This window comes from Sturnira hondurensis, unplaced genomic scaffold (assembly GCF_014824575.4).
Source record: "Sturnira hondurensis isolate 20B ecotype Veracruz unplaced genomic scaffold, ASM1482457v3 Scaffold0004068, whole genome shotgun sequence".
Lineage (NCBI taxonomy): Eukaryota > Metazoa > Chordata > Mammalia > Chiroptera > Phyllostomidae > Sturnira > Sturnira hondurensis.
The window spans coordinates 2409984-2427674 of record NW_028076699.1 but is presented as its reverse complement, the minus strand read 5'-3'; the positions used below and the strand labels follow the sequence as shown (position 1 = coordinate 2427674).

The 17691-nt window shown below is 45.8% G+C and overlaps 1 protein-coding gene across 9 annotated transcripts in view; it reads right to left on the bottom strand.

Moving 5' to 3' along the window:
- The window catches only part of DAB1 (DAB adaptor protein 1), a 773228-nt gene that overhangs the window by 34807 nt on the left and 720730 nt on the right, over positions 1–17691 (bottom strand). Inside the window, exon 10 of one of the 9 annotated variants that reach the window (XM_037043166.1) lies at positions 15583–15874. The exons of the other annotated variants lie outside the window; for them this stretch is intronic. Coding sequence (XP_036899061.1) covers positions 15755–15874 — 120 coding nt within the window. The 3' untranslated portion in view covers positions 15583–15754. Of the gene's footprint in view, positions 1–15582; positions 15875–17691 lie in introns of those variants that run through there. 9 annotated transcript variants of the gene reach the window in all.

The window sequence follows — 17691 nt, the reverse complement described above, 5'->3', positions numbered from 1 at the left end:
ACATTGGGAAAAAGAAAGAGGAAGAAGAAACAAAAATCTTGCCAGAAGTCCCTCATTAGAAATCACCCCTACCTGATGGCACAGGCCATGCTCTGTGTCAAAGGATCCCCAACCCTTCCTGGCCTTACCTCTGAATACCTTGTCCATTCTTTCTTTTTTAATATTTTATTTATTTATTTTTAGAGAGAGGAGAAGGGAAGGAGAAAGAGTGGGAGAGAAACATCAATGTGTGGCTGCCTGTCATGTGCTCCCCACTGGGGACCTGGCCTGCAACCCAGGCATGTGCCCTGACTGGGAATTGAACCGGTGACCCTTTGCTTCACAGGCCTGTGCTCAATCCATCGAGCCACACCAGCCAGGGCACCTTGTCCCTTCTTGACCCCATCTGCTCCCTCTCATCTCTGTTCTGGCCGCCGTCTTGCCTGACCATCTTTCCCCCATTCAAGCCTTTTGCCCCGGGCACCGTGGCTCCCTTCCTGGGTTGACCAAGGCTCGGTCATTTCTCAGTGCTCTTTCCTCTTGTGCAGGGCAAGCCTTTGGACACACCCTGGCCCCACATCCAGCTGGGATGGAGATCCCTCCAGCTCGCTCCCTGTCGATTCCCAAGGGCAGGGCCTGGAATCCACTTCCCAGTCTCCACACACCCCCAACCCTTGCCTTATCTACAATTATGACTAGAGTTTTACTTTATTTGTCCCCAAGTATTTTTTTTCTTAAGATATATTTTCCACATATGACATCAACTTTCACTCACCACTTAAATTTCCAGGGAGGATTTAAAGGAAGAGTCTCCCGCTCCGTTTCCACACGGTCCTAGCCTGAGTTGTCATTAAGACATTAAAATAAAGCTTCCTCGGGAAGTTTCATCGTCCCACAATCCCTTTCTGCAGCAGTGGGGACACACCACTGCCCATAAGTGAGTAAGGTAACTGTTGAGACTGAATTCACGTCACTCTTGCGGGAAGAGTGACAGTGGATGCGGTGGGATGAAAACTTACGGCCGTGGCATCAGAAACCCACAGTGCTTCTCACCCCTGATGGCACAGAGCAACCTGATTCGGGGAGGGGGGGGTGATTTACTGAACCACTGGTGCCTGAGCCCCACCTTCAGAGACTGGGAATGTGTTGGTCTGGGGTGGGGCCCTGGCACCTGCAGGTATTAAAAGCTCCCCAGGTAATTCTAATGTGCTGCCAGATTCGCTAATCACTGTGCTGGGGAATGAACTCTCTGCAGGAATAATTAGTGAAAATCCTACTGGGAAAACTGAAGATATCCGCATTGATTATGTAATTGATGAATTAATTTCTTCAACAAACATTTGCCGGGCACCTTCCACAGGCTGTGCCCTGGCTAGGCACCGGCACTACCGCAAGAAATGACGTAGGGCCCCTGCTCTCCTAAAGCTGAGAATGAGCCAGGGTACACAATCATTCTAGCTTGTGGGTGGGGTGGGTAGGAGGGCAACAGGGAAAATGCACAGCTTCTAGATCTCAACTCGGAACTCGGGCCAGTGTTGCAAAGGCATGAATTCAATTACCCATTAAGAAAGCTCAGGAGAAATGGATTAACTTAAGTGATTTGTAACAGCACCAAGGCGCGTACCATTAAGGCACCTGGTGATTCTAGGCATTTGGATGCATGTGCATTTCCTCAGTGAACGATTTAACAAGACACATGCTAATGAAGACGAATTCCCTCTGGGGTGTCTAGGAGTTTACGCTCTCTATCACCTTTAGCCAAGAGTAAACAGCCACTTTCCTCCTCCTTGGCAGAGAGAGACAGGAAAACCTGTTTCCTCATTGAAGAACCAAGGAGAGTGGAGAGGAGGAGTTGAGACTGGGGAACAGAAACTGTGATGTTAACAAATGAACTCCCTCAAGAGCAGAATTGTGGAATAGGACTTTCTTTAACGATACAAAGTTCTGTATTCTCACTGTCCAGCACGATAGCCAGTAGCTGCATTGTGGCTATTGTATGGCTACTCTCACTGATGAAATAAATTTTTAATTTCATTTAGTTATAATTAAATTCAATTTAAATAGTCACATGTGGCTAGTGGCTACTGTATTGAATAGCTCGGTTCTAGATAGTATCTATCTATCTATCCTAAAAAGAAGCCTTCCAGTTGCCTGGGTGCTTTCTAAATACTAGACATGTTTCTTCCTTGTAGAGTCTCTTTTCTTCTAAAGAATATCTACCTTTGCATTGATTGGAAAGGTTCTCCGAGGAGGGCTGAATTATTTGCTATGTCTAGACAGGACCAGGAAATCAAATTCAGTGTGCCAAAGAGCAGCTTTCTCCTGGATGTGAACATTTTCTTCCTTGTCTAGGCTAAGCCGGAGCAAGATATTTGTAGGGCTTTTTAAAGACTCTTAAGAGTCATGTTTCAAGTGCAGCTCCGTGAAGACGCATCATCATTCCGGCAAAATGATCCTGGCCTGCTGGGATTTGGGCTCGATGGTTTCGATGGATGCGAAGCCTTGATCCAAGAGAGGGCTTGGTGATGCTTTGAGGATCTGTCTCTATAATGATTTTAAAAATTGCCTCTAATTACTCAAAGTTGGGCCTTATTTTCGCAGCCAAGGGCCCTTCCTCCCCCAGCTACCGTTTCAGGAGGGCCTCCAAAGTTGCCCAGAAGGTTAGAGGATGGAGGAAAATGCTTAGATCTTAGGATGAAAGTTACATCTTCCCTTTGAATTGCACATAAGTGCACTATCTTCACAAATCCCCGGGCAATAAAATATTTACAACGGGCTTCCTAAAAGTTAAGCTGGTCCTTGCAACTGCCTTTCTTAAAATGCAAAGGGAGAGCGGCGATGGGGACTGAGGTGAGAGGAGTTTGTGGGTGCGCTACTCAGGTGTTTGGAGAAAGGCAGACCCCCTGGACAGAGGTCAGGCCCCTAAGGGGACCTGGACGAGCCAACATGAATGCAGACTGGACAGCTGTGGCTAAGGAATCTGACTCTGGGTTTTGAGTTTCCCAACTTTAATATCAAGAAAAGTAATTTGCTTGCCTTTGAAAGCAATTTATAGTTTAAAGTGAGAAGCTTGATGTTTTTAGGAGATGCAGGGTGGGGGCAGGCAGAGATGTCAGAGACAGCGGCTGTGAGGTCAGACTGCTACTCCATTATTGGCTTTTCCTTGGGCAGATTCCCCCCTCCCTCTGAGCCTCAGTTTTCCTCCTCTGTGCAAGAGGAATCACAATGCTTACAGAATGGGCTTTCCAAGGAGAAGCAGTCAGAGGATCGATGTATATGAAAAGAGTGAGCTCAACAACTGGCAGCGTCAAATCTCAATGGATGTCAGTGCCCTTTCCCAAACTGCAGAAAAGGAAGTGGGGGAGGGAGGCAGAGGGACAGAGACAAGGAGGAAGGGAGAAAAGAGGGAGAGGGAGAGAAGGAAGAAGTTGGGAGGGAGGGAGAGAGGGAGGAAGGAGTCACATAGCCATGGAATTCCTGGCTGGGTAGGTGAGGATAGGCACATTTCAGGCCATTGCAAAAGCTTGGGAAACTCTGGTTTGGGGAAGGGGTGCAGAGCCCTGGAGGGGAAGCTGAAGGTGCAACACAGTCCTCCCAGAGCAGGTGCTGTGTCCAAGCCATTCCTGTTCCCACGTTTCCCCCATATTTAACACGGGCAAGGCGGGACTGCTCTGGAGTCAGCCCATTATTCCACCCTCCTTTCCCCTGCTCTTCGTCCTTTCCATCCCTTACACTCATTTCAAAACTCCGATGGCAACTCCATGCTTTCACACCGATTTTCTAAAACACATCCATTACTTTCCTGGCGCTATATATATATATATATATATATATATATATATATATATATGGATGGGGTTGCTGGTGCAATTTGCAGGCTGATAATGATGATTGCACAACGAGACACTAATAGCTAAGTAAGTTCGATCTCAGTGACAGTGACACAGGGAAGGAGATGACCGTCATGCCTGAAAAATGATAATGCCAGTGTTTGGGGTAATGGCTATCATAAGACTGTGATAACTAGTCCCTCATTCAGTCCACATTTATTTAGTGAGCAACTATGCTGAGGCACAGTCCTTGCCCTTATATCACAAGAGGGAGGTGGAAAATAAAACAATTATTGTAAGTGGTGTCGAGATAATTCACACAAAGCCTTTAGTATGCAGTGCTTGGTCCAGACCAGCAAAGCGACTCATGCCAGTGATAACTGTGACTACTGTCTTTGTCATTAAACACATGGTACTCAACCCAGTCGTGAGGGGTCAGGGAAGCTGGAAGCAGCCCACAGTCTGAGATGGTGGCAGTGCTGGTGTTGGGGATTCGCTGGTGGCAATGGTGTGGTCATGAGGATCGTGGGCAGGGATCTTGAAGAGAGATGATGGCACAGCTATTCCTACAGAGACAGCCAAAATGGGGCCAGTGAGGGGAGTCAAGAAGAAACACTGAAACACCATCCTATCCACTGAGCTGCTGCTTCTCTCTCTTCATGCTGGCACACACTTAGCAGTGCTCTGGGCTTTAGATCTCAGTCCCAACGCGTGGCCTCACCCTAAAGACCTGCCATTTGACAGGGAAGCGGGGGCAGGTGGACAGGCCTGCACAGGTATAAATGTACAGAGGAAACTAGAAACCAAGGGGAAATTATTTCCCAAGGCTTATAATTATTTGTTTTTAAATATCTCGTCCTTTATCTCTTCTCCTTTGAAAAATCTATTGTTCTAGTTCCACATTAGCAAAAACTCAAGGCTTTTTCAAAACCCCCTAACAAGAGTTGGCATCAGTTCAGTGCTTTGAAAAGGGAGTGAATGAGAATCACAGTCATGAGAAGTTGGCCTCCGTCAGCAGGATGACAGGAGCTCAGCACACTCTCAGGGACGAGGACAGGGGAACTTCTCCGACAGCCACGTCTCTCTGCTGGTGTCTCTCTTAGGCTACTCCTGGGGTCCAGATGGCCACCAAACAGTAAGAAATACTGGATGGAGTAGAAATCATGCAAGAGGGGCAGAGGTGCAGGCTGAGCATGGAGCAAATCAGAGGAAACCACAAATGGAAAGATGTCACAGCAGAGGAAAAAATAGTCAGGAGGGCTTTGCCTGCTGCTCTGACAGCCGTTCTGGGCAACATGTTTTCCCTTTTCTTCTCTGGAGGAATGCAGATTTTACATGCTTAGGCATTCATTTCCTCATCCACTTCCCCATTCCTGGATCGGTTCTCAAGGCAGTCGATGAATAATTAACAAAGTTTTCCTGAATGCCCACTATGAGCAAGGCACTGTGCCAATATTTTGAGGACCGAGGCGCTGTCCCTTCCCTGGGCTGTAGCAGCTAAGTTAGGGAACGGGAAGGCACCCATGCAGGTTGGAGCATGAAGGTGTCACAACACGGGTACCACACTGAGCATTTCACAGAGCGTGTTCCACTTCCAGTGCTGCAATGCCATCCCCAGGACGAGGCCAACTCCACTGCAAACAACCCAACCAAGGGATCTGTTTCTGTGTAAATGCAATTTGACCAGTTTACCCATCTCATGAATTTCTCTTTGTTGTAAAATTAGGGAAATGTCCACCTCACAAGACTGTGTGGAGATTACCCTGGATAAGAGTTAAGGTAATAGCTTAAGTAGCATAGAGCCTGACACAGTAAGACCTCCATTAGTGTTTGTTTATTTGGGTCAAATATTAAGCCAACAATTCAGTGGGGTATCCTTTGGGAATATATGCTGATTTTGTAGCACCTGTTTGATGGCATTTTGAATAGTTTACAAATTGCAGAATTGCATAGTAGCCGAGTAGATTATAGAGAGTGCTAACCCAACACAACCCTACTTGTTTTTCAGATGAAGAAACAGAGGCCTCCAACTTTTTCAAAATCACAATAATTTTAGTGGGAGAACTGGGAAAAAACTCTAAGTTCTCAAGTCCTAGTCTAGTTCCTTTCTACCTGACTGCAATTCCCTTCACCATTGTACAGAGTAAGAGGAGACTGTAAGTCAGAACAGAGAAGCCTGGCTCACATTTTACAACATGGAAAACTTAGCTCGCTCCTGTGTAAAACAGTGAGGGAAATGGCTTCTTCACAGAGCTCTGAGGATCAGGTGAGATGATGTTCACCAACAAGCTAGGCTTGGAAGGCAGCCTAAGGGTTGGAAGTCAGAGGAAACCTGGAAAAGCATTATACTCAACTGTCTCTGGTTGTCCAACTACAAATAGTTTGCAACCATGTGTCATAATCTCAGATGCTCTCTTAACAGGTCTCTCCATATTTCTTCCCCTGTCAGGCCTTGGTATACGCTATTCCATGTGACGGACTGCCCTTCCCATCCTTACTCATCATCAGAACTGTAACACATCCTTTGAGACTTGAGTACCGTCACCTCTCCCAAGCCTTCCTCCGTGGCCCCCAGGGTGAACCAGCTGGTCCTCCTCTCTGTGCCACACACATCCAGTTAAAATGGGTGATTACCTTCTCTCTTCTCTACTACAGACTATGACCTTGGAGAGACTGCAAGTCCCTTGTATGGGAAGTGGTATCTTCTTCACCTTTATTATTCCTAATATCTAGATAGCCCAGTGGCTAGCACACAGAAGGAAGTTACATTCAACTGACAAATTTAAAAAAAAACCAGAATGAATGGATGGATAAACTTGCTTATATAAGAGATTAGAAAATGGAACAGAAAAAACTTGGTGATAGCATGACTTACTAAGTGGAGGGTATGGGAGCCCATATGGTGTTGTCAAATGCTCAGCATGTGTGTGCACGCATGTGCACATGCACGCACACACGCTCACTCACTAAGAGACTGGGCATGTGTTGTTATAAACTCCAGAAAAGATGTCATATCCACTCTGTCATTTACCTAATGAGGCTTTGTAATTAGAGTGATGGCCCTGGTTCCAACTTCAGAGAAATACTAGGGAGACCTCCAGGAAGAAAGTTATAAGAAAAGAGACATGATGGCCCTGGCTGGTGTAGCTCAGTGGACTGAGCACGGGCCTGCGAACCAGAGGATCTCGGTTCGATTCCCAGTCAGGGCACATACCTGGGTTGCAGGCCAGTTCCCGGCAGGGGACACACGATACATTGTGTATCCTCAGCAGAGGTAACCATAGATTGATATTTTTCTCCCTCTCTCCTTCCCTTCCCCTCTAAAGATAAATAAATTTAAAAAAAAAGAAAAGAAAAGAGACATGCTATTTATTCTTCTATCCCTTCCAATATCTGGATGGCCTTTTCATCTGAGTGCAAGTCCTTCCCATTACTGAGAGCCATCAGTGACTCAAGGGTGGCAGTCAATCTGTGGCATTCTTTGCTACTTTAATCCTAGCCAATATCTGATCTTATCACTCTCTCCCTCAGTTGCTAGCAATTGGTGAAGCGATTGCATCCCACACCATTTAGCCTCTCAAACTTAGCATGTCCAAAGAATCTTTGATCTCCCCAGACCCATTCTTTCCTTGTCTTCAGATTTCTGTGAAGGCCACCAACTCGCATCTGGGTGTTCAAGCCCCCAAATGTACGTTCTTCTTAATCCTTCTGTCTCCCACACCCTGACACCCAATCATTCAGTAAATGGTGATTCTATCTCTACACATATCCCAACACTGTCTTCCTCTCTCCATCTCCCCTGGGGCATTCCCTCTTGCCTAGATTGCTGCTTCTATTCTTGTCCCTTTAAGTTCATCTTCCATAGAGTGGCTAGAGTAGTATTTTTTAAAAAGCACACATCAGGTTCACTCCCCTGCTTCAAAGGCTGAATTGTTTTTCATTACACTTGGAATAAAACGGAAACTCATTACTGCTGCCTATAAGACGGTCCCTGCTTGGCTGCTGCCTCTGTGTCTGAGCCCATCTCCTATCAGTCCCCCCTTTCCCACCACGCTTTTTGGCCAACACTGGTCTCTCTGTTCCTCATGGACAACTGGAACATTCCTGTGCCAAGGCCTTTGCCCTTGTCATTCCATGTTTCTGTCCCACTCTTCACCTGACTGGTTTCTTCTCATAATTCAGATCTCAGCTCAGGTGTCACCTCCTTAGAGAGACCTCTTCTGACTAGTTACGTATATATGGTAGCAGCCTCCAGCTGTTGTCACACTGCCTTGGTTGGTTTTGTGGCTAGCACTCACCCTCTGTCTATCTACTTGTGTGTGAGCAACCCTCCTGCATGCAACGTGAGCTGGGCAACAGATGGGACCTGGTCTGACTTGTATGGCACAGGTGGCTAACACAGTGCTTGACACACAGTGGACGCTGGACAGTGGGATGGACGAAGGGAGGAATGCTTGAACAGAGCAATGCATGAGTGACCAGAGGCTGATTCTAGGAAGTACCTCCTGCTATTGCAGAAACGATGGAATTAAAACAAAAGAGACACTTGGTGCATACTACTACAGGGACAAGGGAACTCCAATGCTGTCACTTTGACAAAAGTGCTCTTGACTCTGGCTTCTTTTCTTGCTTGTTCTCTGGTGATGGACAAGTCATCTTTGAAGACCAGGCAGTTAGGGCAAGAGGATGGTCTATTCAATGAGATCTTACAAAGATTCCACAGGTGAGGTCTCTTCACCCACATGCTCACTGAGTCTCTTTATGAAAGACCCTTTTGATTTAAAGTAGTCAGCATCTCCTTGGTGAGGTCACAAGCGGCTGAGATCACTATTTTTGGTTTTGGTAGATCCATAAAGTCCCCAAATATACTTGTTACTCTTGCCTCTACTCTTTTCCACACCCTGACATCCCATCATTCGTTAAGAAATGGTGCTTCTATTTCTAGAATGGATCCCAAAGAGCCGACTCTGGTCTAAAAAGGAAGAACTGGGTTAATAGTAATATTAAAACCTCATGCCTTCTTGGCCAAGCAAAGGTCAGTAGGATAGTAATAGGTAATGCTCCAAGGGAACTTCCTCTGTATGTACCAGACACTGTTCTAAAGAGCTTCCATGTATTGACTCATTTAATTACCACAACAAATGGAGGGACTATTACTCCAATTCTTGCATTCAGAGGAGGAAACTCTGGCACTAAAAGCTTAATTAACTTGCCCAAGGGCACACAGGTGGTAAATCATAGAAGTAGGATTTTCACCAAGGCAGTTGGCTCTGGAGCACAGGCTTTGAACCAATATGGTGTGGTGAGGAGAGCAACGGGTGTCAGATGACATGAATTTTAAGACTAGGGTGAGAGGTAAGGGTTCCGGAAGGAGCAGCTACAGTGGGAAGTTTAGGAGCCTGCCCTGCCAACACCCCCTGCCCCCTACCCCACAATCCTCTCTGCAGGGCCAGGGCCAGATCTCACTTTCAGTGTCAGCTCTCTAACAATGATAGGGGTAAGGGACTAGAACTTCCGAGGTGACAAAAACGACAATGACATAGAAATAGCCAAAGAGACAAAGCTATGAGATTAAAATGATAGGAAAAGGGGGGAAAGCCTCAGAGTATTGAGCTGGTAGCCAGCAACAGCGGGAATAATGAGTAACACTGGAGATAAGGGTAGATGCTGCCCTGCTGGAGAGGAACATGATGACCCGCTGGCAGAACACTAGAGGGTCGGGGAAACGGGGGTGGGTTGGAAGAGGGAGGAAGGGCTGTGAAAAGTGAAAGTGGCCCGGGCTGGGTGGCTCAGTTACTTGAGCATTGTCCCATACACCAAATGGTAGCTGGTTTGATCCCCGGTCAGGGCATGTATGTGGAGGCAAGCAATCGTTCCTCTCTCTCATGTTGATGTTTCTCTTTTTTTTTCTCTCTTTCCCCTTCCTCTCTCTCTGAAATCAATAAACATATTCTTGGGCGAGGATTTGAAAAAAAGGTAAGAGTGAACATCTCCATAACAGGAGCTATTCTTTATGCGTCTCAACCTCAATCTTCTTACCCATAAAATGGAAAAATAATACTTGTCATGCTAATGAAACTAGATACACTTAGTCACGCATTAGAATCCATCAGGGGAGCTTTATAAATCTCCCTTTATATATAAAGATACGAAAGTCTTATAAAAGCAGGTTTATTGGAGTGGGCCCCAAGGAGCTGTGTTTTTAAAAGCCTCACAAACGAATACTCGGCGACTCGGTTTTCAAGAATCCCTGAACTAGATTCGGCTTGCCGAGCTGCCTCCCTGGCCCCCAGTACACGCTCAACAAATATTCGTTTCTTGCCTCCTTTCTAAATCATCGCAAAAACAAGGTTTTGTGTGCTTTGGGGTGGGGCTGTCACCGATATATATTTCCTTATTCTCCGCGATTGTTCATTTATCTCTTTCTCCTTTTTTATGACTAGAGTTTGTTCATTATTCTTCCGCAACCACTAATAACAGCAGTTAGGGAGAAAAGAAAGAGCCTCAACGTGATGATTTATCCAGAAAAGCAGAATCACTGCACCAAGAGAGAAGAGTGTCACCATCAACGGATATTTATGGGGAAACTGCATATTATAGCTCAGCTCATTAGAGATGCTGTAGTTAAGGTTCTGTGCATGCCAATGATCTGTATTGGAGGGATAATGATAGACTCACAGCAGCGGCAGTTAACAGATACCTCTGAATCACACGTTCGCACCGTGCAACAGATCTCCATGTAACCTGATTCACGCTCTCTGACGGAGCAAGCATGCACCAGTGCACCTGTATCTCGGGGACAGTACTGTCATTGCTTCAGCACAGGTAGCACTATTGGCAATAAGCTTTAAGAACAAGGTGGATAGATTCTTCCTTCCTTCTGCTTGAATTCTCACTGTGTTCTGGTCTAGAGACAGCTTAGCCCAGCAGGCGGAGCATTCACTAGCTTTGGGTAGGGTGGCCCTGCACCCTGGTTAATCTAAGACAGGTCCTATTCATGTCTAGTGTCCTGCTGTAATTGTTAAGAAAGAACCCCCCCCTTTCACTTTGACCCAGTCTGGATGATAAACTAGATCACGCTAGTTTTAGAGCCAGAGACAGCTGGATTAGATTCTTAGTCATGCTTCTTCTAACTGTGCTAAGTGACTTAACTTCTCTGATCTTCAATATCCTTTACAGCAGAGACCTACACTGTGGTTGTTTGGGAGAGTCTCGAAGTAGTGAACTAGGTGCCTATCACAGTCCCTCGTTTGGGTGCTCAACATTTGGCAATTACGATGGTGTGTTATCCCTGCCCCATAGCATGGCACTCTCCTGCAGGTTCAGCCCCAGCCCAGGTCCTTGGGTTAAACTTGATCTTGTTGACATCATTGCTCGGGCATGGAGAATTGAAGGCACTCCAACCCCTTGCACTGTACACCAATCTTCTTCTTTCTAGTAGCTTAAACACACCCTTGTGGCTGCACCAGGTCTTATGTATGGTCTTACTCATCCTCATATCTCTTAAAGCACTTGGTACAGTCCTTTGTCTACAAAATAGTTCATACAAACAACTACAGCTAAGATTTCTGGAGCCCTTACTGTGTGTCAAGTGCTGTTCTAAAGGTTTTATATGTAATACCTTATCCAAGTCCTCTAAAGAACCCTGTGAGGCAGGTATCATAGTCACTATCCTCACTTTATAAGCAAACACACTCCAGCAGAGAAAAGTTTAAATAACCCATCCAAGGTCACATAGCTGATAACTGAAGGAGAAAAATTTCGAGCCTGAGTAGTTTGGCCATAACGTTCACACTTTTTTTTATTTTTTAAGATTTTATTTACTTAGCTTTAGAGAGGAAGGGTAGGAGAGAAGGAGAGGAATATCAGTGTATGATTGCTTCTCATGAGTCCCCTGCTGGGAACTGGCCTGCAACCCAGGCATGTGCCCTGACTGGGAATCGAACCGCGATCCTCTGGTTCGCAGGCCCGTGCTCAATCCACTGACCTACACCAGCCAGGGCTAGGTTCACACTTTTAACTTCAATACCATGTTGCCTACTGAGTACTTTGTGCCCAACACAACAGAAGTCGTATCTGTTACTTAATCCTCACAAGACCCAGGGAAGTAGCTCTCCCTGTGTCGTTAACTGTCATGAAGAATCTAAAAATAAAAGCACCTTACCTATAGTCATACAGCTGAGAAGGATAAAGCTCCAACTAGCTTCACACCGCATGCTCTTCCTGCTGTTTTACTGACTCCCATCTGGGTTCACACATTCAGTTCTAGAATCACAGCGCCTCTGATGGGAGGATCGATGTAAAGGATCTGCTCACCTGACCTGCTCCCTCTCCCACCCACCGAACTAACTAGTGGGTTCCTTTGACAGAGGTTTTCACGCTACCCTCTGTGGATCTCTTCCCTTCCAGAAACTTCTCAGTCCTTCAGAGTGGGTGTGTGTGTGTGTGTGTGTGTGGGGTGCTTCCTGGTGTGTTGACTTCAACCCAGTTTCAATCACTTCTCTTCCTTCTTCTCTTTATATGGAAGGCTACCAGGCATGCTTCATCTGAATAGTTTCCTGGGTTTTATAAAAGGTTGAAGACATTCCTCTAGGAAACCACTGGTATTTTAGCAGAAGAATGGGGTGGTCATTATTTTTATTCAGACATGATTTTTGCCAACACGTAGCTGAGCACACAGCAGAACAGGCAGCTACTTATGCAAACACTGGTCCCTTCTGCATTTGCATTTGTGGAAAACAAGTTTCTGGAATGATTTGACAGTAAGCCATCTACAGTGCTGTTTGACTCCACTCATGGCAGCTCAGTTTTTCAACCCTGGGAGACAGAGCCAGGTATCATTTCAAGCAATAACATGACACTGCCCAGTGGAGAGATGTGGGCTGAGAACAGAGGGAAGATGAAAGGTCTCCAGCTCTTTGGCAAGAACCCAAATCCAACGGATGGAAAGGCGGATGCACAAACACTCTCAGAAGCTGGAGGTGTACAGCAGCAGGCACGTAAATGGCAGAGCTGGCGGAGAGGAGACTGGGCGGCCAGGCCACGTGGACTAGTACCTGACCTCCTGAAGCTTGCCACCCGGTGGGTAGCTTAGACCTCGTGTTTGTCTCACCCTGCACCAAGTCAGAAAGATTTTTCCAGATGTACCCTGGTCATTTGCTCAAATGTATTTCTCTCTTTTGTCCTCTCTCAATTTCTCTCTGCAGGGCCTCACCCCAGTCCTAATCCACAGTGGTCCTCACGTGTCCACCCCTTGACCTCTTTGCCCTCAGACCCATTCTTGCCATCTCCCTACTCTGAGCTGAACCCTGCAGACTACAGTGTCCAGGCTCCCTGGCCAACAAACTTCCACTTAGACTTGGCCAACAGGAGGCAGTGGTTGGAAATTGGATGGTGGGAGGAAAGGAGAGGGGTGGATTTCATCCCAGCTTTCTTTGGGCAGTATTTGGGAAGTGGTTGAATGTCCTCCATGGTTTTAGTTTCTACCGGAAAGTCCATCTCTCCATGGTCTGGGCCCCACTGGACAGCCCCATGGCCCCAGTACGGCCAGCAACGGGATACTGGCAGCCCCAGCTCCTGAACTCTGCTAATGCCACCTTGTTGCTTTGTCCTTCCCACATCCTAGGGATGGTAGTGACTTCCAATTATTACTAATGATGCTTGTCTCACTGTCCCATTTGGCTTTTCAGCTCTTCCAACACCATTGTAACTAGTTCCCCACATTTAATTCCCTGTATTACAGTGGTGCAGACTCTGTTTTCTTGACTCCATCCTGAGGGGTACACAAAGATAAATCCATGAGCTTCCTAATGGTCTCCCCACCTGTCCAGCCACCTGCCACAGGCCAATAGAGTGATGTTGAGAAATGCAACTCTAATAGTGTCTCTCCACCTGAAAGCATCAGTGGCTTCCTAACAAATTTCAGCTTCTAAGCACCACCTTTCAGGCCCTTGGCTCATTGGGGCTGGCTTCCTTCGGTACCACTGTCTTCTCCTCCCACGAAGTCATCCCATGGTCCTGCTACCCCAGACTTCTCATAAGCCCCTGGGATATTTCAGTGCCTTTAAACATTCGGTTCCTTCTTCCTGAATGCTGTCCACCCTTTCTCCAGTGCCAAACTCCCACGATCTTTTAGGACTCTACTCCAACCCCATCCCCTGGGTGAGGATCTCACCAAATTCCCTTAGGCAAAGTTTACTTGCCTCTACTCTGTTCCCAGAGCATCTCATACACAGCCTTGGTTGTGATTGTAATTATTTGGATACAGCTACCTTCTTCCTGAGACCATCAAGATTCTTAGGCAGCCAGTCTTATTCTTTGTCTCTAGTCATTAGAACACTATCTGGCAAGTAGAAACTTCTCAGTAAATATTTGTCTAATGGATGGATGAATGAATACATAAATAGAAATTATAAACAAACAAATAAAAAGAAGAATTTTACAAGCGCCTGTCACTGCAGGTATGTGAGCCAAAGCCCAAGAGTCAGGAATGGTCAGCGGCGCTGACCACACACATCCTTGAGGAATTCTTGTGTTGCTGGGAGGCTGAACCAGTGAGTACCTTGCAATGTTCCTGCAAGCTCGAGGATTTTTAGGAACTCAGTATTCTATCTCAGGACAATTTATAAGTGCAGCTAAAAGAAAGCCCACTTAAGAAACATCCAAACATTAAAATCCTGTGTCATTTGTGGGCATACGTAGATTCAGATTCCTTTCCCTTACTTCAGGACAGGCTCCTCTGGTGTGACAGGATGTTAACTGTGTCACAATAATTATAATTCCTCTACAATGTGGTGCTTAATGAGGAAGTGAAACTGACAAATGTTCAGACTAGATTTAACCCAATTATACAACATCTTGATCCAGATTTCAAACGAAAGGAAAAACCAACTGCTGAATTGTGAATGAAAATTTATTTGCCATGAAAAATGGATGGGGGGGTTGTAGGGAACAGTTGTCCAGAGAAATTCTTCACATTAATGGATTGACTCTTCCCACATTTGCAGCAGGGAAACGGAATTAAATCTAGAGCCAAGAAAATCAACTGAGTTCTGACTGTGAGGGGACTGGGGTCTCATAAAGAGACACACCAGCATTTGGAGGGTGGGAGACAGAAGAGGCAAAACGAGGAGCTTTCTGATCTTCAGAGATGGGCAGCTTGCACTGAGATTTGTTCTTTGGGATTCACAAATACCTTTTCAATATCAGGATGATGAAAGCTGTGTGCCAGGCAAAGACAGAGGATTTGGAAATGAATCAGACATGGCCGTGACTCACTGAACTCAAGCTAACGGGGGAGAGAGGTGTTCAAAGCCAGCAACTGAGTGCTGGGCCCTCTGAGGCCTAAGTGCTGCTATAAAGACTCAAAAACAATGAGTAATGGGTGAGGGGAACTGAGGCATGAGCATTGATTCTGACTAAGGTGCTAGAAAGTGAGGAGATGAAGGGCTCTGCATTTTCTTTAATCTTAAAAGCGGTATGTTTTAGTAGAAATTGTGTAGGTGCCTGAGTCAGAACAACCTAGGGTTCAAATTCTGGCTCTGCCACTCACCAATTTTGTGACCTTGGGTAAGTTATGTGACCTCTAGAAGACTCTGCTTCCTTATCAAAATGACACCAACCTCCCACAATCGTGATTACTGAAACAAGCCAAGACTGGAATCAAGTTGGTCCATGGCACATAGCAGATGCTCAATTAAGTCTATCTGCTTTTTCCACAGCTAAGGTAGCCTTGGCTTAAAATGCACTCAGGATTTCTATCAGTTTCTCCCAGTGTGGCTCCTTTTCAAGCAGAACAGAAAGACGTAAAGCCCTGATTTCAAGCTCTCTAGAAAGTAACTAAGGAGAAACAGATTTTCTAGGCACTTGCTTATGTCCAATGCTTGCTCAGTGAGATGACTTGGCTATTATACCTGGTAAACGTCTTTCCATCCAGCGTACTAACTTCACAGAGCAAAGCCACAACTTACTTCTGTGCACTCACAGTGGGTGTCTTTCAAGTCCAAGGTGGTAATGATGACAGTAGCAATAGGGTCTTTGGGGTATGTGGCTTGGCAGCTGAGATACTGGGAACAATGGTGAGGTAAATAAATACTAGATATAATGAACATGGGGGCAAATGAAATGAGAGAGTAGATGCATAGACCTCATTCTGAGGTCCATCACTGCAGTCACCTCCACAACATAGGAATCCCTAATAGAACCACTTATTAGCAGCTTGAATATTCCTAGGGACAGAGACCTCACTGCTCTGAGAGGCCGTACTTTCCTCTGAAAGTCAGCTCAGAGAGTCTGACATTTCTTTCTTACATTGCACCCAGATTTGTCCTCTCTTGTCAGAAGACTTGGGCCTTTCTTTTCATCATAGGACATCCCGTAAAATAAGTGGAGGCAACCTGTACATAACATTCCTCAATCTGTACTTCCTCAGAGTCTATAAAGGTAACCCGAATTGTTACAGAAGATGCTTTCACATTGCTTCGTGAATCTCACCAAAGCCCTGAGTTGTTAGTAGAAGATGCTCATCATTTTCATTCAGGAAAATGAGTCTCAGAAAGTCAAAGTGATTGATGAAGATCACACCCAAAGTGAGGAAAGAATTCTGGAGGGGGGGGATCTGATCATTCCTTTCAATTTCTGAATCTGTGTTTCATCAAAAGGAAGTTAATGTCAAGTCCAATTTACCAATCTGAAAGCCTATGTCCTTCCTGTTTACCACTATGACAAACTTTTAAGAATCTCTCTTTTGAAGGCCCCCCAAAGGTATTACTGAAAATTAGAAAGTTTTTTAATGTCTAACACAACTCCATAAAAGACTTTTAAACCAGGCAGTTATAAGGTAAAGGATAAAAGATATTCTCAGCCAGAAGAATATTGGGAGGGGGTAAGGAGGGGAGAAGAAAATCACTGAGCATGTCTCACGCCAAAAATCACATGAAGCATACTAAGGTTAAGGTCTGTGTCATGGAAACAGTTTACCTTCACAGTAAGTTTTAACCAAGTTCAGTGTTGTCCGGGCATGAAAGGGTCTGGAATAGGCACTTCAGCAGCCTGTGGCTGCACCACTGTGGTCCCACTGCGGAACTGGAATCACGTGCAAAGGCTAACAGTGCAAAAAGCACTAAGTAACGAATGCAGTGATGGGATGCTTAGCACACACCTTCCTCTCCGCTCAGAAATGTGCATTTCTGACAGCCCAAAGGCGCAGGATATTTGTCTAAACAACACCACCAGCATTATCAGCTGGCAGAAAGGAAGACCACTTACATGGCCCTGTTTCTTCAAGATGAAAGTTGGGGATAAAGTAATCAACTCTGACTGCTGCTAAGCATGGGCAGTACAAACCCAAGAGCAGGGGGACCTCAATGAGCTGCCTAGAAGGTACTCTGTTTCTCTTTCGTGTATTCCGATCCCGCCCATCCTTCAAAGCTTTGCCCAAAGTACACCCTTTTGCCTGAATGTCCTTGTCTTTCTAGCTGTCTAACATTTCCTGTCAGCCAGCATTCATGCCATTGGATTTCAGAGATCTTGACATAAAAACTATACTTGTTTATTTAAAATATAGGAGAAATCAGCCCCTGTGCAGAGCTTCCGGCTGCCCTGACCAGGAGTTAAAATGTACCCAGATACCCAGAAGGGAGTGGGGTTAAGCCTTATCTTGGCCCAGAGTTCCTAGGAAAGAGTGGAGGGGAGCCTAGCATGATCCTAAAAACAAATCTGCTAGGAGAAGGGGACGTTACAGGTCCGAATGAAAATAAGCAAACAAAAGCATCCTAACGTGTTATTTGTGAAAGCAGGACATGAAAGGAGCCAGTGCAGCTGAGCCCCACAGTTAAGGGGCTTTTGAGACCATCACTGGGACCAGTGAATACGAGCGGGGAGG